General features: G+C 38.5%; 1 protein-coding gene across 10 annotated transcripts in view; it reads right to left on the reverse strand.

Annotated features, from left to right (window-relative positions):
• Nucleotides 1-27,054, reverse strand: part of PLEKHA1 (pleckstrin homology domain containing A1) — a 56,715-nt gene that overhangs the window by 19,156 nt on the left and 10,505 nt on the right. For 7 of the 10 annotated variants that reach the window (XM_045803340.2, XM_045803346.2, XM_045803345.2 and 4 more), the window contains exons 2-6: nt 22,024-22,184; nt 17,318-17,374; nt 15,020-15,065; nt 8,778-8,875; nt 2,651-2,776 (exon numbers count right to left, since the gene is read on the reverse strand). In XM_045803340.2, the coding sequence (XP_045659296.1) occupies nt 2,651-2,776; nt 8,778-8,875; nt 15,020-15,065; nt 17,318-17,374; nt 22,024-22,164 (468 nt within the window). In that variant the 5' untranslated portion in view covers nt 22,165-22,184. The remainder of the gene's footprint in view (nt 1-2,650; nt 2,777-8,777; nt 8,876-15,019; nt 15,066-17,317; nt 17,375-22,023; nt 22,185-27,054) is intronic. The other 3 variants (XM_045803347.2, XM_045803349.2, XM_045803348.2) reach the window with 1 other exon arrangement.

The following is a 27,054-nucleotide window of genomic DNA, read 5'->3' on the forward strand; positions in this document are numbered from 1 at the left end:
TGCCTTTCATCCTCTTACTGGGGTCTTTCACAGAGCAAACATTTTCAGTTTTGATGAGGTCCAATTTATCAATTTTTTCTTTTATGGACTATGGTTTTGATGTCAAGTCTATAAAAACTCTTTGCCAGCAGATTTTCTTCTTGCTCCTAGAATCTAAAAGTTCTGCAGGTTTGTTTGCCTGTTTTTTACATGCCAAGTCCAGTGCTTTTAAAAAAAGATCTAATACACTCATGTTTTCGTGATCCCCAAAGCACTGGCTTCTGTTTATTTATAACATGCAACATGTTATAATCTACAATCCCACAAATCAACCAAACATGTAAGAACTCCTAAATTTCAAGAGAAAAACTGACACTCAAGTCTCATTTTGAGGAATTTTCAACTTGTACATTTAGACAGGTCAACAGCATGAATTATGTTCTTAAAATTTTGTAATCCCAGCACGTAACTGCTACTAACCCAACAGTCACAGAATAAATTAATCAAGCAAATGATATTTGTCATTTTCTTGATAATATAGCAATTAAATGCTTTTACAATGAGTACATACTTCTTTACAAATTTAAAAAGCTACATTACAAAAAGACAAAGTAAAATTCTTTGGGATCTTTTTAATATGGCAGCTGCTATGGAATCTTAGAACCTACTGAATAATCTACAGCAAAATTAAAACACAACAAAACCTTAATTCTGTATACAATTAAAACAGCCAGAGATACAAACTACCATCTTAATACAACGACAGACAAGTTGTCTTACTGCTTATATCAGCATAAGACATAAGACAGGTGAAAGCAGCTTAGTCTAGTTCTATCTTAACCAGAAGTCTTGCAGGTTAAAATCATTACTTTTTTAAAGAGTACACACACTCACACAGACACACACAATACTAGCTTATACTTTTATACAACTCTGGTGAAAAATATAAGCTCCCACTAGAGCATGGATTTTTTTGTTCATTAATATACCCTTTATTTAGAATAAAGAAAGCACTAATTAGTTAATTAATGTGTTAAGATTCTCCACTATCACCCTTCCCTGACAGAAGACCTGAAAAATATGGTGCATAAAGTAATTTAAAAGGTTTATAAAGTGCCAAAATCCTAGCAGTCCAAACAGGCACACAGACAAGCGCCCGATGCTGGCAACAGCATTCTATTACCTCAGGACCCGCAGTTTCTCAACAGCTGGTAATTCAATTTGCATTACAAACTCATTCACTCAACAGCAACACAAGAAATTTAACTCATTCAAAAGTTTTAATTTCATTCAAATTTTTTTTATAAATTTATATTTTTCATAGCACTCAAATAAGATATGACTTAGCAGATTAGCACTTTTATGATAGAACGGAGTCAAAATTCCAGTTCTCTGATGGCTGATCTAGGTCAGCTTGTAGAAAAACAGGTTTAAAAAATTACATGTATTTGCAAACTCTTTGATTCAGCATTTTATTCTAGGACTTTATCCTTTAAAAAACTATTCTCCATGTCTCTAAAGTTTATGCTACAAGAATCTTCATCACAGTATTTATGGATAACTGAAAATAGATACCTACTGGTCTCTGCCCCTGGTTCCAGGCACACAGCTCCTAAAACCTTCGTAAATTCCTAAATAATAAGCACTAAGGGCATCTCTTGTTCTAACGCAGTGACTCTGCGTTGGGCTCCTGGATGGCAGCTGGTCATCAGAAAGACCAAGTCATGACTAGAAGCTTGAGACTTTCAGCCCCACCTGCCATTCTCCAGAGAGAGGGGAGGGGCGGGAAACAAGAGTTGATCATGCCTGTATGATGAAGCCTCTATAAAAATCCCAAAAGTATAGGGTTCAGAGAGCTTCTGGGTTAGTGAACACTTGGGAGGTGCTGGGAGAGTCCCAGAAAGGGCCCAGAAGCTTCACGCCCTTCCCATCTCTTCTATCTGGATGTTCACGTGCATCCTTTATCATATCCTTTGGTAACAAACCAGTAAACAGCAAATAAACTGTTTTCTTCTGTTCTGGGAGCCACTCTAGCAAATTAATCAAGTCTGGTGAGGTCGCGGGAACCTCTAATTTCTAGGTCAGAAGCACAGGTAACCTGGACATCTGAAGGGATGTAGGGGCAGTCTTGGAGGACTGAGCCCTTAACCCATGGGATCCAGGCTGACTGTCAGAATTGACTTAAACTGTAGGACATCCAGCCAGTGTAGCAGAATCCCACACCTCCAGTGTCAGTGTGTGGTAGTGTGGGGGAGGAAGAGTGGGTTGTTCCTACTCATATTGTTTACAAAAGGAAAAGGAACTCTGTCCAACAACAGAGGATTTGTAAACTATGGTAAATTCATGGCAAAATGACTAGTCATTAAAAATGATTCTACATCATTTTTAATGACTTGGAAAATGTTTGAGATATAAGGGAAAAAAGTTATTTACAAAGTATCTCCATTTCTGGGGACAAAAACATAAAGAAGAAAGGCTCAGAGAAAGCATAAAAAGTGTTACGTTGGTGTATCTGTGATTTCCAAATGTTTCACAATAAACACATACTTTTGAATATGAAGTTTTTAAAATTAATTAACTACCATATTAATTCAGTAAAGATGTTCTAGTTTATAACATAAAAATCACTACCCAGTAGGTAAACCGTCATGCAGAATAACCAATGTATTACCTGAGTTGGGGTAATGATAGGCACGCCCCCAACAATGTCAGTTCTGTAAGACACTTGCTTCTTCCCACATTCATTCTGGCGACTTAGGTTATCAGAATGAGGCTGTGAGTCTGACTGCTTTGGTACCTAAAATAATACATAAATGAATCATTTTGCAACCAGCATTATTTAAGAGACTCTCTTTTATCACAGAATATCCAACTAATCATCCACTTATAAATAACTGACATATATAAAAATTATGTATAATGTACATGTGTGTACCCCTGTACGTTCTCACACTAATGTTTCTGTTTCAGTAATACTTCACAATACAGCCACCATTTACTGAGTGTTTCCTTGGGCAGGTACTATTTCATACCTTCTCCCACTTAATCCTTTGATCAGGCCTATGCGTGCGGCGAGTATGTCCACTCTCGCAGAAACAGAGAAAACAGAGGCTCGGAGGCATGAAGAAACGTAGGTTTTAGATCCTGGCTGTACCATGTCCTATTTAAGCTCATGTAACTCTCTTCTACACTAAACCACTATACTATACCTCTTATTTATTAGAGAACGTGACATTGGATTATAGCTCTATGATGTTCTCTCTCCCTGTCCTCCATTCCTGCCCAGGATTCTGCAGCACCCCTGTGGACAGGGATCATGGCAAATCCATCGTTACTGGTGTCAGAACAGCCTACTACCGAAAACATAATAAGTATTCAATAAATGCTGAAAGACTGACTCAGTGGATGAATCCAAAATCAGCAGGAAAAAAAGAATAAGATACTTAAACTAGAAGTCAAAATGTTCAAAATAACTTAAAGCTTATTGGAAATTTTTAAAAGAAATTCCAATACTTGTATCAATGATAAATCACTCACAAGAACCTCGCTAAAGTGGAATCAAAGATTCAAAGGCATCACAAATGTTTAACTACATTTTAGCTTTTCTTATGTGGCCTAATCCAGAAACAAGGGACTTGACAAAGCAATATTTCTATCAACTGACTGTTGCATGCTGTCTATCTCTGAACTATAGACTTTCTGGCTATGAATAAAATGTAATAAACTACGCTTGGCACTGATGTGATGTTGAGCATGATAGTTAATCTCTCGCCACTGATTTGAAGGGCATTTGAGGATCTTACAGTGTTTCAGAAACATTATGCCAACTACTTCCAATAAGCACTGTAGTCGTGATGTAAAAACATTTAAAATTAAATAACCTGTCTGACATACAGTTAATCCCTGTTAACGGGGCACTGGCACAGCTCAAGGGGACACTATTCACATTGCAGTCAAAGACCCAAACCATTTATTAATATGATTCCAAAGCAGTGTGGCTTTGCAAGCTTTAACATTCATGAAGTATCAGCCAGGAACATTATTAAAACCTTCAGATTCCCAGGTTGCATACCCAGAAATAACGACTCGGTCAAGCCACGGTGGTGTGCACAAGGCTGCACGTTCAGCAGGAACTCCAGAGGTTTCTGAGGTATGTGCTTTATAACCCAGCCTGAGAAACGCTACTGCCAGGCCTGCGCGCTCCCACCAGGTCTGGGGAAAAGCAGGTGTACAGTGGTGTCGGCAGACAAAGATTTATGAAATATTGGGCAAACATGCTCTCTGTGTGTCTAAGCTGATCTCAATCCACATAAATATAATTTATGTATATACACAACTTGTCCTTGGGTGACTTCTGCAACTCCTCTCTCTCCCCAGCTTCTCTCCCCTGGTGATGCTTCCCCACAAGGCTTTCTCCCCAGGCCTCGAGCCATACTTACACTACAAGGCAGGTCACTGGCAGAAACAAAAGTGAGGGAAACGGGAAGAGAAATGAACCCTGCCAGGGAATGCCTCCAGAATTCTTCTAAGAGGCTGCACATGTTGGAGCTTTTTAAAGGCAACAGATAATGGCTAGAATTTTACTTGACAAGATTTACATAATGACATGACAGTGAAGGGCCTACAATGGACACTACACACCCAGAAACAATCTAAGGTAGCCCATAATGTTTTGAATGGAGAGCATCACGTATTTCAGTTATGACAGAGAAAACAGGGCCAAGCTATCCCATTAAGAACAGAAAACAGCATTAGAAGAATTTTAAACCAGAGAGCTCAACTCACATCTCAACTGTTAGCTGAAATGTGCTAAGAAGTGACCCGTATGAAGTTAGTCTTTCTTTTAAGAAGTTGAGAGTTTAGTCATTTATGGGCATTTCCTAAGAAAAACCTTTAATACCAGCCTAAAAATACATTGAAATTTATACTGATTTTTCTATTTTTCTTCCAGAAATGATGGTATATTAAAAATCCTTCTCTATGCTGTTAAGCCCACTGCTTCTAATTTGTCCTGATAATAAAATAAAATGCTAAGTATGGCATAATTCCAATGCTAGAGCTCAATAATTAACTTAGAACTGTACTTCACAATAAAAATTATCTAAACTGTGTGGTGAGCATTGAGTAATGTGTGGAAGTTTTGAATCGATATGTTGTACACCTGAAACTAATATAACATTTCATATCAATTAAAAAAATAAACTGTAAACATTCTCCCAAAACAAGAAAAATATAAGCAAAATACCTACAAATAATACTCTTAAAAATTCTGAATATTAGTCTAAATTCAGCCATTAAAATAAACATATTTTCAGGACCCCCCCAAAAAAACACCCAACTTTTGAATGAGAATCAGAAAAATGACCTGTCCAGGCAGATGGCACGAGTCAAAGACACTGGTTGTGCGTGCCCTCGTTGCCCCTGACTTTCCCCCCCTCTTGCTTTCTGTCTGTACTGTAACTGCTTTCTGTGAGAAATCTGCATGTATTTTTAGGAGGCATTTGCTTGTGATCCTAACAGTAGAAAAAGAAAAGGTAGTCAGAGAATGAAGAGATGAACAAATTGGAGGAAAATGACAGGGCTTACACACTAAAACCTCAAATGTTCTAATGTGAACTGAGAGCCTTCTGAGGGCTCTACGCAGGAGCTACCCGCTGAAAAGCACATGCACAGAGTAGAAGGCCTGGCATTTGTGGCAGGTTTACCGTTCCGTTAGGACCAAAGTCCCATATCCAGCGGACTCTACTTGTTCCCAGCTGCCAATTAAAAAAAAAAAAAATTGTGGAATTTTGGCCACAATTTCAAAAACACTGATTTCTAGATTAAAATCTAATATTGATTTTTAAATTAAAATCTGTGGTGGGGAAAAGGCACTATTTTTAAACACAGTGGGTTTCTGCTTAGGAATATACCATATACATCTTGGACATTCCTCAATCAATAAGGGACCGGAGGCCACCATATTTATACTGCTATTACTATAAATGAATAGCTAGTTGAATGTATACTTTAAAATTTGATTTTCCCAACTCTAGTCACTGATACTCCCTTCAGGGTTGGTTCCTCCACTACTGACTCTCTTTTCAAACAAGGGGAAAAACTTTTTTAAATGGCAGCCACCAATAAACATTCACATAGAGTTAGGAAAGTAAGGAAAGCCACAGACCGGGTGTCAAAGGACAGTCCATTAAGATGACAGGTACTATAATTAGGAAGTAGTTTAATAATCACCATGCCCTTACCACTACCCCCAGCCATCTCTATTCTGAAACCACATACTTCTAAACCTAATTATGAATTTGTTAAAGTTTTAAGTTTATGTATCACATTGTACTCAGCAGACCACTGTATTACATAGTTGGACAAAATGTTATTTGGAGTGATTCCACAGAAACATAAACTACACATACACTAAAATATAAACTTTATTTTCCAAAGAAATCTACATGTAAATCACTGGCAATTTCCATAGGAAAGTATGACAAATTAGAGAGTCCACACCCTACTACATTTACATGTGTATTTATACACATGATATTAAAACTGGCAAGACTCTTTAAATAAAGATTATTTATTTGAGAGAGAGAGTGTGTGTGTGTGAGCAGAGGGAGGGGCAGAGGGAGAGAATCTCTGGCCGACTACCCACTGAGCGTGATGGAGGAGGGCTCAATCTCAGGACCCTGAGATCAAGACCTGAGCCAAAATCAAGAGTCAGATGCTTGACAGAATGAGCCACCCAGGCGCCCCCCCCCCGGCAAGATTCTTTAGAGAAAAAAATTAAATGTACCTTATGTAAGCATGGGAAATTCTCTCATTGCTATCCTGTAAGTTAAATGTTTTATTTAAGATTGATCTTTAGTAAATGCTATCAATTCTATATTCACTTTAACTCACTTTAATAGCACTACATTCACTTTGTTGACTAAGGATTTCTGTATCTTTTATGTATTCCTATTTTCTAAACATGAATTACAAAAGCATAAAATATATAAGCATGAATATCAACTGATTTAGCTTAAACATATAAAAATTTCAACTGTAAAATAAAGCTGTAAAACCACAAAAGCTGATATTCAAAAGTCTTTATACTTTGGAACATTACCCAACCTCAGTTTCTCTTGCATTTGAATAAGCTTAACAGTGTCACCTGTAGAAGATGGTTTCACACTATTAATAAATTAGAGACAGCAATGCAAGAACCTCCAAAATGGCAAAAAGCCTGAGAATATTCACTACTTTTTCTCTTGAAGCACTAAGAAACCAGTGCTGCTTATTATTTTAAATTGTAATAAATGAATTAATTCAGTAAAGTCACTACTGTCTTTTTAAAGAAAATTTCACATTAAAAGTATATATATTGAGTTAAGAACAATTAAAAACAATTTGTTAAGACCTTTTAAGAATATGTACTCGTGAATCAGCTCAAAAATTGCTTTCCTGAAACTGCACAAACCTAAAATAACTTCTGCTTCATGCACAGATCAGACATACTGCGTGGGTGTTCTCTGCCATGTGGTAACAAGCTGTGCTGGGGCAAGACAAAAACTCCGACTTCACTCTGTGAACAGCTTTAGTTACATTAACTCTTTATTGTGTTGTGATATAAATATGGAATCATTCATTTCAGATGGCAACTATCAAGTAACTAACATATGGTGACTTCCAGAGCATATGTCTTTCGAGGGTTGAGTTGTTCAGGGTCAGTAAACCACTGCATTTTAGTAGAAACACACTTCAATTTACACAAACCTCACACAGGAACTCCTTCCAGATCCTCTCCATGCAGGCCTCTATGTGTTTCTCTACAAGTGTGTAATGAGGGAAAAAGCAAGGAGAGGTAGGATCAGGGCACAGAACCTATCCACTTACCTATCATCATCAGTAGTAAATGCTCTCAGAAAAGTCTGGTTTTTGCTTTAGGAACAAAAGAGTAGGAAAGTGCTCTTTTTTTCGGGAAGCAGTAAGGTGCTGCGCTTCAGGGTCGGGCTCCAGAGTCAAACGGCTGGGTTTGGCTCATGGCTCCACCACTTACCAGCTATGAAACCGGTAAAAGTTACTCAATTCTTCTAAGCTTGCTTTTCCAGATAATTTGGGTAAAACCTGCAGGGCAGGGTCTGGCACACTGCAGATAATCAATACACATTCCTGTTCATCAGAAAACCAAAAGGAGAAATGCAGGTGGCAAGCAGGAAGCTGGGGCACAGAAAAGGTGTGCAAAAACAGCAAACCCTGAAATCAAGGAGGAGGAGGGGGCCAGGCAGGTTTTAGAGCCCGAGACAGACTCCCGGGACCATGTGGGCAGGACCCTCTGGCCGCCACAGCTCTCCAGATCCACTCCCTATCCCTGTGCCTCAGTCCCACTGCCTCACCTCCGCTTCCTGCTCTTCTCTTCAAATTCTACCCTATCCGACAGCAATCCTGGCCATGGCCTGGAAGACAGGAAGGCCGACGCCCAGTAGCTGGGTCGGTGGCAGGAAGCCCCTTATCCTACTCAGGAAGAAAAAACATCCTCAACATGCATTTTCCCCTAGAAACATTACTGTATGCAATGGTTAAAATCTACACTAATATGTATCTTATTAGGTACATAATGGGTTCAAAAGGCATTTATGTATGGGCTGTTTTTAAGGGCTGATAGTCACCTTGTAGAAGGAAATATATTCACATTATAAACAACTGCCTTTTAAACAAACTTGGAGTATGCAACCTGTTGGTAAACTGGAAACACTCAGTAGGTATATTTTCAAAATGTAAAGATTATTTCCAGACTTTAAAAAAAAACAAAAACATATACTTACTGTAATTTTTATAGCTTTGTTCAACACATTTACCCATTCTACTAGGTCCTGCTGATCATTAGCTTGTAGGAAATATTTCCTCATCCCTGCATTCATAACTGTTGAGAGAAAAAATAAACTACAACACACGAAATTTTGCACTTGTTACATCTAAATTTATGTTTGCAGCTACTTTCTGAAAAACCATGCTAGTTCAATACTGTGACTCTCTTGGATTTCACAAGATCATATGTAATAATCTGTTTATCACTCAATAACATACTTTTAATGGCCATGCTTTTCATGAAATGGAAATACAATATATTTAGCCTATTCCCAAATGATGGACATTTAGGCTATTTTCAATTTTTGAAATCATATAAATTATCCCAATGAAACATCATGTACATGTATCTTTCTGTACTTAGGTTATCAGTTCTAAAGGATAAATTTAACACAGAAATGTTGGATCAAAGGGAATTCACCCTTAAAATGTTTACAGATATTGGCAACTTGTCTTTCCAAAAGGTTGAACCCATTTACACTCCTAACAAGAGTGTATGCAAAGGCCTGTTTTGTCCAGTGCTCCACACCAGTCCTGATTATTAGCACCTATGCTAGTTAGGGACCTTGTATTCAGCCCCAAGACTCTGTGATCCTGGAGCTGGGGTCTGCAAACAGTATCTCCTAGGACCCCTTGCCAGCTCGGGCCATGTTCTGCTAATGGGAGATACTGATAGATTAGGTGTGAGGGAGGTGGGGAGAGGACACTCTCTCATAGGTTCCTGATACCACTGCCCTCCCTCCACCAGCAGCAACATATACGAGCTACTGCTCCAGGCACCCCTCACTAGCTCCATCCTGGCCCCCTTCCAAAGTCTTAGGTTCTGGTGATACCACCTCTTCCCCTTTGGTCTCTCCAGCCATGTGGGTGATAGCAGCCTTAACCAAGTCCCTGTAACAAATACCCCAGGGCTTGAAATACCTAGTACAGAGTGTTTTCCTGACCGGACCCTGACAGACACAGCAATCTCTGAATACCTAATCGGTGAATAATCATAGCTTGCTTAAATGTGAATTTCTTTGATTAATGAGACAAATTACTTTTATATGTTTCTTGGTCATAAGAATTCGTTTTGTGAGCTTTTCTTTTTTTTACCCATAGTTCTCCTGAGTATTCATTTATTTTGTATTGACTTGGAAGAGCTTTTATATCAATCATTTCTGTTTTATTTCAAGCTCTTTTCCCAGTCTGTCATTTGCCTTTTCACTTTGCTCAGGGTATCTTTTATCAAACAGAAATATTCTATCAATCTTTTTTTTTCCTGTGATGATCTGAGCTTTCACATATTTAGAAAATCTCCCCAACTCAAAATTATAATAAAGACCTTGATATGTTCAGCACTATGTCCTTCATGTCTTTACATCTAAAATCTTAATGCATTTGGAACTTCCTGTGCCATTTAACTGATACACAACCTATTTAGTGACTATCTACTTATATAAGGCAAAGCATACCAGCATGCACAGTTGTCTACAAACTACCACAGTCAACTCTTGAATTAAAGCTTATTAATTATACTTCATGTGCATTTACTTTTAAAAACATACATCTCATTCTAGGAGCTAATGCACCTGCAGAGCTACACTCTTGCAATTCTGAACTATAAAAATAACTTCCAAAGTCTCCATCAGAATATTAAACGACATACAAGCACTCAGTTGAATATGACTAAGGAAAGGAGGAAATGAAAACCCTCAAGGAAAAAAAGTTATTTCTCAAATGCACAGGACTTTGACATTGGAACTGAGACCAAGACACTAAACCAGAGTGTCCTTGAACTGATATGAGGATCTGAGCAAGGAAGTCAAATAGTCCCTTGGGAAGTGCTGTACGACAACTAGTCTGGAATCTAAAGAAATTTAAAACACTGTAAATCAGTTCTTTTATATCTTACTAGAGACTGGAAAATTATAAATGCCATAAGCATAAATTAAGATAAATGAGTAGCACTGTAGGATGTATGCTAACACACCGCTTTCATTTTTAATTCCTATCAATTGGCAAAGCACCCTCTCACAATCTTGTTCCAACTCAGGCTGAGGCTGAGCTCCCCACCCCCCGTGGCTTCTTCCCCTCACACTGTTCCGAGCATCTGCCTGGATCATCCGTGGAGTCTGAAAATCTAAGCACTTGGTACAACACTACCTGCTACAAAGCAAGTGCTCCATACATCTGTTTTTGAATGAATAACATTTATATATATAAGGACTTCTTTTAACGGAAGAGAGGCAAATACACCTCTCAAAAAGATTCTTAGCACACCTTGCAGTCCAAACAAAAATTCAGGTGCTTATTATTGTATCTAGTGCCTGGCAGAAAGAGGCATAATGATATGACGGGAGGGGGGAAAAAAGGGCCTGGAGTCCCTCAGACCTGACCAGCTCATGTACTTAACTAGCAATGCCATCCTGCAAAACCCGTGTAATCTCTCTGAGCCCCATTTTCTTCATGAATGAAATGGATGCAACCCATCCGTTCCTTGAGGGGTGGAGGTGAGAGATGTAAAGAAACTAAGGACAGTGCTTGGGCAGAACGGAGATCATCATCTTCATCACCATCATCTGGAGATTTCCAAGTAAGAAAGCATTATGGAAAATGTAAAGCAAATTACTGAGAAGTGGCATATTAACAACGCTGGGAGGGCGGCGGGGACACAGAAAGAAAACACACTGGAATAAAACAAAATTATATAAAACCTGTAAGTTGCCATGCTTTTAAATCAAGGTGTTTTTTTTTTTTTAAGATTTTATTTATTTATGTGACAGAGAGACAGCCAGCAAGAGAGGGAACACAGCAGGGGGAGTGGAAGAGGAAGAAGCAGGCTCCCAGCGGAGGAGCCCGATGTGGGACTCAATCCCGGAATGCCGGGATCACGCCCTGAGCTGAAGGCAGACGCTTAACGACTGCGCTACACAGGCGCCCCTAAATCAGGGCTTGTATAGGGTATGATGACTCCATCCCAGAGGCTTGTGTTCCTACTACCTTTTCACTAGAGTACTTCGTTTCAAACCTTCACCATCAGAGTGAACATATCAGATGGGCAAAGGCCGAAGCGCAAACATGAGTCTGACTGCAAACAGGTACTGTCTCACAACCCAGAAGCAACGTAGGTGATGGTTCCAATGTGGTTACGGAACGCATGGTTATGCGACCCTGTCACATGACTTCTTTTGTCCGTTCTCTCTCTTCCCTCCATTCCTTCTCTGTCCTCTCCTCTTAGTCAGATGGCGGACTTTCTTAAGGGAACCTCTATTTTTCTCATTTCTCTCCTCTCATCTTTGTCTCTGTTCTACTTTTAGATTTTGACTTTTTCTTCTGAGTTTTGCATTGTCTTATGTCCCTTTTCCTACTTGACAGTTCTCTCTCCTCAAATGTCATATAATCTTGGGCTGTCTATTCATATTTAAAAACAAAGTACTAAAAAACTGATTGGAAGCTCTCCTGAAGATATACTGGGTTGCTAACTGCTGGACTTCACTACACGGCAAACTCCTCCAGTAGAAACGCCCAGATGTCAGCACCTATGGCTCTCTTCTCTAGGGTATGCAGACTCCCATCCCATTACACCTGGCTGCCTAGTGCTCCAGGACTGGACACAGGAAAAGGGTGCATTCAATGTGCAGATTTCCACTTAGTCCTCCTATTTTCAGCTTCATGCCTCATCCCTCCCCTTCTCCCCAAGCACAGAGCCTCACTGACTCTATTTCTTTTCTTTTTTTTTTAAGTTTTTATTTAAGTAATCCCTATATCCATCATGGGACTCAAACTCATGACCCCAAGATCAAGAATCATGTGCTCCTCCAACGGAGCCAGCCAGGCTCCCCGCTGATTCTATTTCTAAAGATACTACACATGCCATTTCTTGCTGGGACGGTGGAAAGGCAGCTGACACAGACATCCAAACAAAGTCCCTGTTTTCAGTCCCTCCTCTTGCTGCATCCCCAGACAGCACCCGGAACCTAGTTCTCTCTGGAGTTGGGATGGGGGGCAGGACCCTGACAGGCCAGTTCTTCATGGCCTCTGCTAGGTTATTTTACATTCCTCTGTGCACTTCCCATCCGTACACACTGTGGGTTACAGATGTCTGCCAGATTCATCAAAGACGATTTGAGTGTTTCTTGTTCTCACTTGTTCTTGAGCAATCGGAGATGAAATAAAGGCAGAAGAGTCTTCATGCTGCCATTCTGAATGGAACTTAGCGGTTCCATTTTAGGGGCCTCTACCTCCCTCCCTGAAGGCAAGCATTTTATGAATCTCTTTTCTATCCCCTCTAGTAGTAAAGACTAAAAAACTACTGGCAAACCAAAACTCTTAACCTTTGATGCCAAGTTAAATCACCCATTCTAAATACTCCGATAACTGAATGTCACATCTATCACCACACAATCCTATTCCTTCAAACCACAGGTCTGAGATTTAAAGACTTGTCAAGAGTATATACTTTACACATTCTAAAACAAAGTTCTGTTACTTGACTTACCCCCACTAGCTTGTCATTCACAAGGCTCTGAGGAATTTTCCTATTCAGTAACCAAAATTATAAATTTGTAATAAATACATAAATTTTTCTTAGTTTCTTAGTGGTGGTAAAAGCCTTACAGAGGAGTCTCTGAACAGCTACTTTATGTCCTGCTCATATCCTGTTCTCTTACTGGATATACGTAACGGCCACCAGATGTTACCCCTAACAAAATGCCTAAGAAACCTGCCCTTTACAAGCAAAAGAGAACACGGAACTTTAACATCAATTCTCCCTCAAGAGGTATCTTACTTTCACTTAAAGCATGCCAGCTGGCCACTCTGAATTTTGTCCTTTCCATCACTAGGGTCCCTAACATACTGAGGGCACATCAATTCTCCCAGCTTTAACTACCACCCACTATCTTCACGGTTCCAAATTTGTCCATTCCTGATCTTCAAGCTCCATCTAGTCCTCGGTTATATCACCACCACATTTCCATTTGGATGTTTCTCTGCCACATCAAACTCCTTACCATTTTACCCAACCCAGCTCTCCTTGACTCCTCATTTCTTTACTGAAAGGGAACCTACCTGAAACCTCTCTCTTCCCACATATCCAGTCACCAAGTCCCTTCATGTTCCCTGCTAGTGTTTTCTCTCTCCCCCCCTCTGCCACTACCCAGATTCAGGCTCTTAGGTGAGGATAGTAGTTCGGGAGCCACTGAACTAATCTACCTGCATCAAAACTCTATCCAGGCAAAAAACTCCTTTCACCTTATGTCAGCTTTCTAGATGCTCTCTTATTTCTCACCTCTTGTTTACACACACACACACACACACACACACACACACACACACACACACACACACAATCACTTCTCAACATGTTACACCTGGACTCCTACCTGCCCTTTTACTTTCTGGTCTGTCGCCGTTTGTCCCCAGCAGCTTCACGGAGTGGCCAGGTGCCAGGCACTCCACGCTCTTCTCCCCTGCATGCCTCTGTCTCTGTCATCCCACCCCTTGTCTTCCCAGTGGGGGAGGGATGATCAAGGGCACCTGGACACCGACTCCAGTATCTCCTCACCCAGTGTGGCTTCCCCCGACTCCCCAGTGAGGATCTGAAGCTCATACTCTGTGGTTCTTCAATGGACTGTACACTCCTTTATCTACTGACTGTAATAAAGGCAATGATACTGCCACTGGGTCTGTCTGTGAGACAAGCAGCCTGTGACACTCTGAAGGGCAACGACTGCTTCTTGTTACTCTCGCAGCTCCAGGGACCAGCAGAGTGTGCACATACTAGACATTCACTAAGTGTTTGCTGAACAAGTGGATCAGACACCCTCAACTACCTCTACCCCCAAACTGTAAACTTCTCACTACCCACAAGCTGAAAACCAAATCCTTTCCATTATTTATATATTTATTACAGAATAATACAAGGTAGAAAGTTAAAAAATTACTGGAACTCTCGCTGGCAGTGATCGCTATACATGGCAGATAAGGACTACATCTGAGGCGGCTATGACCGGGATGGACACAGGAAAGAGGCGTCAGGGGTAGCGGAGTTTCGTTTCTTCACCTGGATGGTGGTTTCAAGGGAACTTCCCTTAGAATAATCCATTAACCCATAGGTTTGTGTTGTGTGGTTTTCAGGAACTGTTTTCTTTCACGGTATAATGTAATTGTGTTAGCCAAACTTAAATTAACAAACGTATAAAATATGGCTACTTACCAAAACAGAACTCAGCCTTTGGCCTTAGCTTAGTTGCATCACTAACCTAACAAAAAGGAGAAACGAGTCACTCACTTCTTCATATGCTACTATAACCAACTTCAAATGCTGCATGAATGTCCACATGTATGATTTCCCAATAATAACATGCATTCACACACAGATCTAATATTAAACTTGAAAAGCTACTGAAAAAGAACTGCAAATCAAACAGAATATGGCTCCCAACTGTAAGATGTTTGAAACAAATAATACTTCCATGTTCTTTTTGCATAAACTTGTATTTATTCAAAGGAAATGTGAAGAAGTTGAAAGTAAACCATTAAGTTTTTATGTAACACACAGAAGAAATTTTAGTTTAACTTAATTTTCAAAATACCCTCAGAATACTCTACAGAAACTATGAATTCTTCTCAAATTGCACATTTCTAAATGAGCTGTGAACCTTAAGAGAAAATGATGGTGGGCCAGGAGGAGATTGTGTATTTAATCAAGTCCAAAAACCCAGAAGGCATTAATCTGCAATGACAAGGCACTGGATCCTCTTGTATATTACAATACCTTGGGGACAATGGGGCCACTTCACTAAATGCGACACACGGCTCCTTTCAGAAGGTGAAACAACTAGCTGCACTGGGCTGCTGTTACCCCTTTAAAGAAAGCAGCGTTCTTGGAAGCCCATTCATGACTATTACCACCCTGCTGCCCAGTGTGAGAACATGTCATTGTAGCATGTGTTTTGTACCTTCAAAAGGAATTCTTAAGTCTGGGGTTCCTGACTGATCCCAACTACAAATTCACAGCTCTGAGTCACACTGGAATTTGTTCCAGGAATAAATTCTGGAAAAAAAGTGGCATGTCTAAAGTAGAGTACAAACTGTACAATTCAAACTTCGGAAAGCTGTGGGACAGAGATGAAAGTCAACAGAAGTGCACAGAGAAAGTTATATTTTAAAAGGGGAGCAAAGGAGTTGGGAATCAGATAGCCAGTCAGGCCTACTTCCTTAGTTAATACTTTATTTTTAAAAAGAGCTCCCATTTTTAAAAAGACCAGGCAACAAACAACTGAAAAGATATGAGCATATGGGCAACCTCTCCCTCAACTGCCTATTCCTCGCCATTGCACTGAGAGTCAAAAATGCCTAGCAGCGTATTTACATTACAGTACACATATACTGCAGGCAATCAAGAAGACGAAGAGTCTACAGTTTATTTTACAGTGGAATTCTATGCTTCCTAATAATAATCGCTATAGAATTTAAGCTGCAAGTTACCCTAAAGCATTTATTAAATATCTTAATTTATAGGAACACCTGAGGTATACTTACACCATATTTGTCTTTTGCAAATTAAATAATACGGTTTTAATTAATTAAACAATAATGAAATGTTGCCCTTCAAATATGTAATCTTTGTTGTGGAAGGGCTGATTCTTTTTGTTGCTGTCAATGAGAACGATACAGAGAACAAAGTACTTTGTCTATAAAACTGTCCTTTAAACAGAGGTACACTTGTAAACCAGTCTTCTGTTGAAGACCTTTGCTAACCAATTCTAATATATGCATAATAGTATGCGCATGCATATGACTTAATGCTACTTTTCACATCTCATAACTTAAGTCATCTACAAATATTACTTTGTGTATGAAACCCACAGGTCTAGCTCCTCAACATCTCTATCTCAGTTCCCAAAACACCAGTAAAATAAAGGGGGGAAAAATACCTGAAAATACCAAACCTAAATTTTTGAAAAGAAAAACAGTACTGCAAGAATTCCAGAAATATCAACAAATAAGAAAACAGAAATTAGTAGAAACAAAGTGAAATAAGGGAAAAACCATTGTTTCGTCATAAAAATGGTTCTTATTTTCTTCAAAATAAAACATAAACAAAAAGTCAAAGTAATGGGATTAAAAGTTGGAAACAGTTTAAATAAATTCAGACTTAGAAAAAAAATATTCTCCAGATTTCCCAAAGATAAAACCTGTTAACTGATCTTTGTCCTTCTGATGTCCTTCCTATGTCCTTCTGATGTCCTTCCTATGTCCTTCTGATGTCCCAATCATAAAAGTTAATGCTAACTTTTGCAATTTGCCACATCATACAAGTTAACCCCATATTCTTCCTAACTTTATCAAAGACCTTCCTACACATAGTGACCAGGTACTATTTTCAGCATGATATGACCCTGAACATCATCACTAAACAACACAGAAAGGAAACTGCTCCTTTTATTCACACTCTCATTCCAAGGAATTTTAATTCATGCATGAATGTGAAACAATATAGAAAGACTACCTTTGAAATGTAGGTAAGTTTAATGGCTCCCACACGTGATGATCCAGAAGGTAAGTTCTGGAAACAAATTATTAATACGTAATTAAAATCCAACATTATTTTATATTATAATGTTCTAAATCTACTACAAAAAGTTAAGAAATTAGATGTTTTAATATCACATTTTACAAATCAACTTTTTCAATTCAAGTATTTACAAATCAAGTTGACAATGTAGATAACAAAACCAAACTCTATTCTGTTCCACCATAATGCGTTCTATAACTAAAAGGCTATTTTTATCATTGTGGCTCAACTTTTCTTTAAAAGCCATAAATGTATGGTTGTGGTACAGGATTATATAGGGTTGTAGCAGAAAACGGTGGTTTGGAAACTTGAACTAAGAACCTTACTACACAGGACCTAAATAAAAAAGTAGCAAAGAATTTATACTGTTAAGAATTTGAACCATTAACGAAGGTTTGTGAGCATCCTGTAATCAAAATGATACTTTAATATATCCTGTAATATAATAAACTGGATGGATTATAGAGGGGGAAATGGAGGCAGGAACACCAGATAAAAGAGTCTGGAAAAAAATAATAAAGAATTTAAAGGAAAACTCCGATAGAAGATTTTAACAGCAAACTTAACTTTGAAAGTTTCCTCCACTGTAGATTAACCAAGATAAACTTTTTTTTTTTTTAAGATTTTATTTATTTATTCGACAGAGAGAGACAGCCAGCGAGAGAGGGAACACAAGCAGGGGGAGTGGGAGAGGAAGAAGCAGGCTCATAGCGGAGGAGCCTGATGTGGGGCTCGATCCCATAACGCCGGGATCACGCCCTGAGCCGAAGGCAGATGCTTAACCGCTGTGCCACCCAGGCGCCCCTAACCAAGATAAACTTTTTAACTAACTTTATAATAATGTACATTAAAAAGAAAACCTTTGGCTTTGTTTTATATGAATGATTAGGAAGTACCTTTCTTGGACCTCTCTATAAGCTTACTGGAAACAATTAATTATGTGAAAGCCAAAACATTTCAAAGACTTAAGATTCCCAAACATAAACTGTTATGGCTGACAGGGCCAGGTCTTTTCAAAATTTTCACTCCTATGTAAACTGCATTGTATTTTGCTTTAAACTATATACTATGTTCAAGCTTCTAAATATAAACCATAAATACGTATATAAAATAAAATTATAATTTTTAAGGTATACTGTTAAATGGTTGTGTTCTTATAGAAAATGTTTTACGTTTAGAGTTTGCTTTGTTGTTGTTCTTTTAAATTTTGCATAAGGAAATGAATGTTAAAATGTCTTCAAGACCTCCTAACTACTATCAAAGTGATTTTTTTCAAACACTGCTACCCTTCCATTCAAAATTGTAATTTTTCTCTTAAGGCCTCCAAAAATTTATTATTTTAACTAGCTGAATACAGTTCTAAGCCTTGTATGAGGAAAAGAAATGAGACCTATGTCATGGCCGCATGACATGAAGGGTCACAGATTAAATGGTGGCACAGTACAGGGAAATATAAGTAGATGAGAGATAAAGAATATGCAAAATACCTAGTTTCTGTGGATCAGTATGATTACTGCCAAGTTCAACTACAAAGAAATAGGTTTCAAAATCTGTTCCCTGATGTTGAACAAGAAATAATCAAATAGTGACATTTAAGATAAAAAGGAAAATGAGCCATTTGTTCTTATGAGTTCCTACACTCCTTTTGCCAAAATACTTTTTTCAAGTTTCTTCAAAGTCACTTCCTGATACAGATACTCAATTATTTAATTCTCCACCATTAACCACACCCTCAACAAAATACAGAAAGCTCCAAATGGATCCCTAGTAATACACTAGAATGGATTTTTTAACCAATGGTTAGTGGTAAAGAAAGGAAAATGGAGGAACAATGGCTCCCTATGGAAAGGTGAGCCAAACTGATTTTCTTTTCATTATCAGGATTACGATCAGCATAAGCGTGTTACAGCATCATAACATAAGCAACTAGACTGAAGCAGATGAAACTGTCATTTTTTAGTAGATAAAATGGTGGTAATGTGGTTCAACCTAACATAATAATCTTAGCAGGACATTTTACTAAAGTTTTCATGAGGAGATATAAGTCTTAATACATGTAAAAATGACACAAAGCTGGTATACTGATGACTAATCCACTGGCAGCAGAGTCAAGATTGTAAAAGATTCTTATCAGTTAGAATGAAGAGTTAAAATTATTAAGAACTAAATAAAAAGACAGATTTAAAATTCTGTACTACATTCATAAAAACCAAGGTGCACCATGGAAATCTGGCTCTTAAAGAGTTGGTGTTGGGGCACCTGGCTGGTTCAGTCAGAAGAGCACGTGACTCTTGACCTCGGGGTCATGAGCTCGAGCCCCACGCTGGGTGTAGCGTTTACTTAAATAAATAAAACGCTTTTTTAAAAAATTGCAACTCTTAAAAACAAAAAACAAAAAACTCAGTTCATGTGAGAAAGATCTAGCTGAGTGCAAACTTTAACACGAACTCTCCCTGCTGTAAGCCACAGTGACCTGTGCTCCACAGAGGCCACGGGCTTCCTTGCTTAGACTTCTTTGCCCACACTATTCTTTGAGCACTGGAATACCCACTTCTCCATCTCTTGGCCAAAATCGTATCCACCCTGTGGGTCAATTTTGAATGCTACTACCTCCATGAAGACTGTAACTCTGATTCCAAATTCATGTTTCCCTCAGTGTAATAAACGTAGTCCATTTTGTGCTCACCTCCTAACTCTAAGTGGGAAGTGCTGATAGAAGGAGGAATTCTGAGGGGAGAATCATTATTATGAAGAAAGAAAAACAACCAAGGAGCTTTAAATACAATTAGGGAGAATCCCTATGTATCAGTCCACGAGGTTTTGTGAAGAAAGACGAACCAGGAAGAGCACAGGCCAGAACTGTGCAATGGCTTGTGCAGGTCAGGAGAACCAGAAACCGGGATCTAGTAACTAGCAGGGAGAGGCAGTCAAGGGGAATTAAGTTACTTTCTTTTTTTTTTTAAGATTTTATTTATTTATTTGACAGAGACAGCCAGAGAGAGAGGGAACACAAGCAGGGGGAATAGGAGAGGAAGAAGCAGGCTCCCAGCGGAGGAGCCTGATGCGGGGCTCGATCCCATAACGCTGGGATCACGCCTTGAGCTGAAGGCAGACGCTTAACAACTGAGCCACCCAGGCGCCCCAAGGGGAATTAAGTTACTTCCCACTTTGGGAAAGAGTCTGGGAGGGGATTGTGCCACAGATAAAACAATGGGGTCATTAAGGGGAATACATCTGATTTCTATAAAAAATATAATAATAGAGAAACATGAACTCTTGATTTCTGTTGACCTGTTCCTTCTTTCACTGACTCTGGCCAAGTAAATAAAGATATTAATCATGTAGTTGCATAGCCAGGTTACTACCACCCAAGAAAGGTGGTTACACCTAGAGATAAGGGAGTAAAGCAGTGTCAATAAGCTCTATAAGGAGAAGGAGAGAGAGTAGACAGTTCCTAGGAAAAAAAGAATCAATGTCAGCACTCAAATAATCTACACTGAATTAAAATACACATTATCCTCCAAAATTTGAAAGGCCATGTCTGGATAAAGGACTAAACTTACTTTATGGAGAATCAGAGGACAGGGCAGGATAAATGGGGAGCAGATACAAGGAAACGGATTCTGGCTCACAGAGAAAATAATAATTAAAGCGTCTCAAATATTATAAGTACTTTTTCATAATGTGTAATTCAAACAACAGCTAAAGTGAAGACCAGGGACACAGAGGTTTCCTGCATTGAGGAGGAGGTGAAATTTGTACTAAGGTCCCTTACAACTTGAATTCTATATAAAAAAATATAAATGCATTAGTACATAATTATTTTGTCTAACCTGAAATAAGTACAGGGTGGTAAAGAATACATGACTGGTTGTCAGGGGATCTAGTTCCTTCTCCATGAGACAGAATGGAACCTCCCACCAGTCTCCACTTCTTCCTTGACTCTAAGCTCCTCACCCACAAGACAGGATCAGCTTAGAGGTTTGCTAGGGACTCATCCTTGTAACATTCATCCCAATTTGAATGAAGAGATTCACAGGGAGAGAAAACTTAGAACTACTCAACAGATGATCACTAATCCAACGTCTTTCACAGATCTTAAAACAGGGATTCTAATTTTTAATTTATGACATATCCCCAATGATCTGAAAGCCGACAATAAAATCAAAGTGCATTTCAATTCGTGAATGGCATTACACGACTGACACTCCAATCTGCTACTACACAAGATGAAAGGACTACACGTGTGTGCAAGAGTGTCAACTAGATCAGGTAGTTTCCTTACCAAAAGACAGCAGTTTCTATCCTAGAGACCGTATCTTAAATTTAAATGATTTCAGAATTTTCTACCAGAGACAGCATTTCTCTCCCATAGGGAGGGGGTGTCGGGGGGTGTCGGGGTGGGGACACATAGGCACACACAAATTTTTATTAAATAAACTTAGTTTCATCTTCTGAAATTCAAGTAAGACAGCAGGAGTTGAGCATGCAGGACAGGAAGAATGCAGACAGTAGAAATAAATCTAAACACAGATTGCTTGGGAAAACAAATCTTAACAGCCATATAGTATGTTAAATATTTTAATAATTAAAATTCTTGTGTGTTTTTGAAAAAAGGAAACCATCTGGATTTTACAAACCTGTGGATTATCCATGTACCATACAAAACTATCTTCTCTGGTATCCAGTATGAAGTACCTTCGAAGAAATTTCCCACTGTTTTCATTTTCCTCAATGTCTAGAAAACCACAAATGCGATTCTGACGATCCACATAAGGCATTTCTGAGCCTGAACATTACACTGTAAAATAAAAACATTTGACAGTATTTCTCAGTGGACTTCATGCATAAAATGTGCTATATACAATTTATTTAACAAACAGCTTACTTCCCAACATGAGATGGGGGCTGGTTGATGTGAATACGTACAAAGCATGAGCAAAAACCATTTTTGAAATTAAGCTTATTATGAGTGGTTACTAAATACAACTGTACACATTGACTGGAACAAAGGAGAGCCAGTCACCTCAGCTGAATAACTGACCTACTTTTTTCCCCTAAACATACCTGGATGAGCCAAAAAATTAGCTATCCAAACTTTAATTTCCTCACTTATAAACCAAGATAATCTACCTCTCAGATTATTGCAGAATATTTTTAAATTCGCGGAACAACAATAGCTAACACTTACTGGCCACTGACTATCTGCTAGGCTCTGTGCAAGGCTCTTTTCCACACATTTTCTTACTGAACCCTCAAAACGACCCCATGAATAGGAATCATCATTCCCATTTCACAGATAAGAGACTTAACACTCATAAGGGAAAGCAACTCTCTAAGATTAGAGAACTAGTAGATAATAAATCAAAACATGAACCCAGATTCTTGGGCTCTAGAGCTTATATCTTAACATCTATACCACATTCTCTCTCTAAAACTCTTCAAATTGCTAAAGTTAAAATGAATCAAAGTAAAGTTAATTAACATCATGAAAAAGAGAGATAAGCAGGTATTATGTGCCTCCTGATGGAAGGCACAAACGTCACCTGTGAAGTGAACATGTAACAAAAAAAGTTTTTATCTGAATCTGATCCAGTCTCTAGACCTCCCTATGTCAAACCACCAATTTACAGGAAATAAAGATCGCAGAGGAACATGGTAAACTGCGCCACAGGGGTTCAATCAGCCAAAGCCAGACTGTGGGAAACAGCAGGACAAACAGCCAAGTTTCTTCAGTATAATAATTATGGGGGGAAAAAGAGGAGAAGAGAGACATTATAGATTAAAAGAGACTTCAGAAGCATATCATATTCTGATTCTTAAAGTACTAAAATTTTTGTTGTACTGATTAAAGTTAAAAACCATGACTTGAGTAAAAAGCAGAGTTCCCAGCCATTTTTTCTCTAGAATCTATAGATATGTAACTCCTTCCTGACAGATGCAAATCTGCAGACTGTTCCTATTCCAATTCTTCTATAGACAGCACCAACATCTTTTGGCAGGCTGAATTCATATATGTAACTAGCTCTTCATTTAAAGACCCAAGATTGTTTCACCCACAGTGAAAATTCAATTAGAACATATCCTGATATGCTGCATCTCTAAATACCATTCTGTATGCATCCAGAGAAATAGTAAGACACACCAAAAATTTTTTAAAATTTTCCACTAAGGTCATGTATGTGTGTTGTTATAAATCTGGCACTTTGAGGAGATAATTTCCTTAATGAACTTACTCAACAGTTTAAAAATTTCTAAAAATGATCAAAACCTGAAAAACTAATACACTATACTAACGTACAGGCATACCTCATTTTATTGTGCTTCACAGATACTGTGTTGTTTACAAACTGAAGGTTTGTGCCAAACCTTACGTGGAGCCAAGTCTACTGGCACCATTTTTCCACCAGCATCTGTTCACTTGGTGTCTCTGTGTCACGTCTGGGTAATTCTTACAATATTTCTAACCTTTTCATTATTATTACATTTGTCAGGGTGATCTGTGATCAGTGATTATGACTCACTGAAAGCTCAAATGATGGTTAGCATTTTCTTAGCAAGAAAAGCTTTTTAATTAAGATATGTACATTGTTTTCTTTAGATGTAATACCATTGCACACTTTACAGACTACAGCATAGTGTGAACGTAACTTTTACATGCACTGGAAGACAAAAAAATTCATTTGACTTGCTTTACAGCGACATTTGCTTTATTGTGGTAGTCTGGAGTCTAACCCCCAGTATCTTCCAGGTGTACCTGTAACCCACAGTAAAAACTATCCACTTGAGTGGTGCCATGAGGATAGATACACACCAAAGGAATAATACTGAGACCCGAGACAAACCCATTCATCTATGGCCAACTGATTTTCAACAAAGGTACCAACATCATACAATGGGGAAGATATGGCCTCTTCAAAATATGGTGCTGGGACAACTGGAGATCCACATGCTAAACAATGAAACTGAATCCTTCTTCACACTCTGTATGAAAATTAACTCAAAATGGATTAACAATCTGAATATAAGATAGCTAAACCCATAACAGTTTAAGAAAACATGAAGGCTGATATTCATGGTCTTGGATTTGGCAATGAAAACATGAACAACAGAAGAAAAAATAGGCTAAATTGGACTTCATAAAAACTAAATGCTTTTTTTTTTTTTTTTAAGCGAGAGAGAGTATATAAGCAGGGTAGGGAAGGGGAGAGAGGAACTTAAGCAGACTCCACAAAGAGCTAGAGCCCAACGCAGGGCTCAATCGCAGGACCCCAAGATCACAACATGAGCCAAAACCAGGAGTCAGACGCTTAACCCGCTGTGCCGCCCAGGTGCCCCAAAACTGAAAGCTTTTTTGCATCAAACAACATCAAGAAGATGAAAAGAGAACTTACAGAATGGGAGTAAATATTCACAAATTACGTATCTGACAAGGGTCTAGTATCCAGAATATACAAATAGCTCTTAAAATTCAACAACAGGGGCGCCTGGGTGGCGCAGCCGTTAAGCGTCTGCCTTCGGCTCAGGGCGTGATCCCGGCGTTCTGGGATCGAGTCCCACGTCAGGCTCCTCCGCTGTGAGCCTGCTTCTTCCTCTCCCACTCCCCCTGCTTGTGTTCCCTCTCTCGCTGGCTGTCTCTGTCAAATAAATAAAATCTTTAAAAAAAAAATAAAATAAAATAAAATTCAACAACAAACAATCTAAATAAAAAACAGGCAAGGACTTGAAAAGACATTTTTCCCAAAGAAGATATACAAATGGCCAAACAGAACACCAAAAAGGTGCTCGGTATCACTGGTAATTAGGGAAATGTAAATCAAAACCACAGTGAGATACCACTTTATACCCACTAGGATGGTGATAATTAAAAGAAAGGAAAATAACAAGTGTTGGCAAAGATGTGGAAAAATTGGAACCCCCACACTGTAAAATGGTACAACAGCTGTGTAAAACAGTTCAGTAGTTCTTCTAAAGTTGAACACAGAATCACCATACAACTCAGCATTTCCACTCCTAGATATACACCCAAAAGAAGTGAAAACAGGTACTCATAAATATTAATAGCAGCACTATTCACAAGAGCCAAAGAGTGGAAACAACCCAGATGTTCATCAACAGGTGAACAGTTAAACATGTGATCTATCCAACACAATGGAATATTATGCAGACACAGAAAAGAATGAAGTACTGATATAATAATCCAATAAAAAGTCCAGAATATTTTATAAAAATTGAGAATATGACATGTATTTTATGATATATATTGAAATGCAAATGACCTAGAAAAGCCAAATCTATTTTCCAAAGAATAGAGTAGGATGACTTACACTACTTGACTTTAAGACTTACAAAATAGCTACAGCAATAAAAACAGTGTAGGATTAAAAAAAAAAAAAGATAGATAGATAGATATAATAAATCAGTGGAACAAAGAAAGCATCTAGAAACAGACTCTTACATATATATTGTCAGTTGATTTTCAACAAAGATGCCAAGGCAATTCCCCAGGGAAAGGATAGTCTTTTCAAGAATGGTGCTAGAGGGGCGCCTGGGTGGCGCAGTCGTTAAGCGGCTGCCTTTGGCTCAGGGCGTGATCCCAGCGTTCTGGGATCGAGCCCCACATCAGGCTCTTCCACTGGGAGCCTGCTTCTTCCTCTCCCATTCCCCCTGCTTGTGTTCCCTCTTGTGTTCCCTCTCTCGCTGGCTGTCTCTGTCAAATAAATAAATAAAATCTTAAAAAAAATAATAAAAAAGGATGGTGCTAGAACAATCAGGTATTCTTGTGGGGGAAAATGTAACACAATTAATCACAGACTTAATATAAAAGTTACAACGATAAAGCTTCTAAAAAAAAAAATAGGAGAAAGTGGTCATGACCTTGGGAGTACACAAAGATTTCTTAATTAAGACATAAAGAGCATAAGCCATATACTAGTTGTTATATTGGACTTAAAAAAAATTAAAAACTGCTCTTTGAAAGACACTGTTAAGAAATCAAAAGACAAGCCACAGAATGAGAAAAATATTCAGTACATATATGTCTATTGAATAACTAATATCCAAGAACAGGCAAGAAAATACTACAGTTCAGTAGTAAGAGAAGCAACCAAACAGGAAGATGGCCCAAAAATCTGAAGAGACAAGTCAATGAAGATAAAAATAGTAAACAAGCACATGAAAAGATGTTCAAGATAATTATTTAGGTAAGTACTGCAAATAAAAACCATGAGATACCACAACATACCTAATAGAATGGCTAAAACAAAAACAACCCAAAAAGCAACAACAAAACCTGACAATAGCAAATGCTGACAAGAATGTGGGACAAGTGAACTCCCTCTCATACACTGCTGATGGGAATGCAAAGTGGTACAGCAACTTGGAAGAACAGTTTTGCAGTTTCTCATGAAGTTAAACATACCATTACAATATGACCCAGCAATCCTACTGTGAACTGAAAGCTGTACTTGCACAAAAATCTGTACAAATGTCTACAGCAACATACTGGCAAAAAGCAGAAACAACCCAAATGTCCTTTGACCAATAACTGAATAACTGTGGTACAACCAATACCATGGAATACTCCTTAGCAATATAAAGGAACAAACCATTGATACATACAGCATGGCTAAATCTCAAATCTATTCTGTTAAGTGAAAAGAAGCCAGAGC

The sequence above is a fragment of the Ursus americanus genome, chromosome 6, assembly GCF_024610735.1.
Source record: "Ursus americanus isolate L20-20 chromosome 6, mUrsAme1.1.p, whole genome shotgun sequence".
In the NCBI taxonomy this organism is placed as follows: Eukaryota; Metazoa; Chordata; class Mammalia; order Carnivora; family Ursidae; genus Ursus; species Ursus americanus.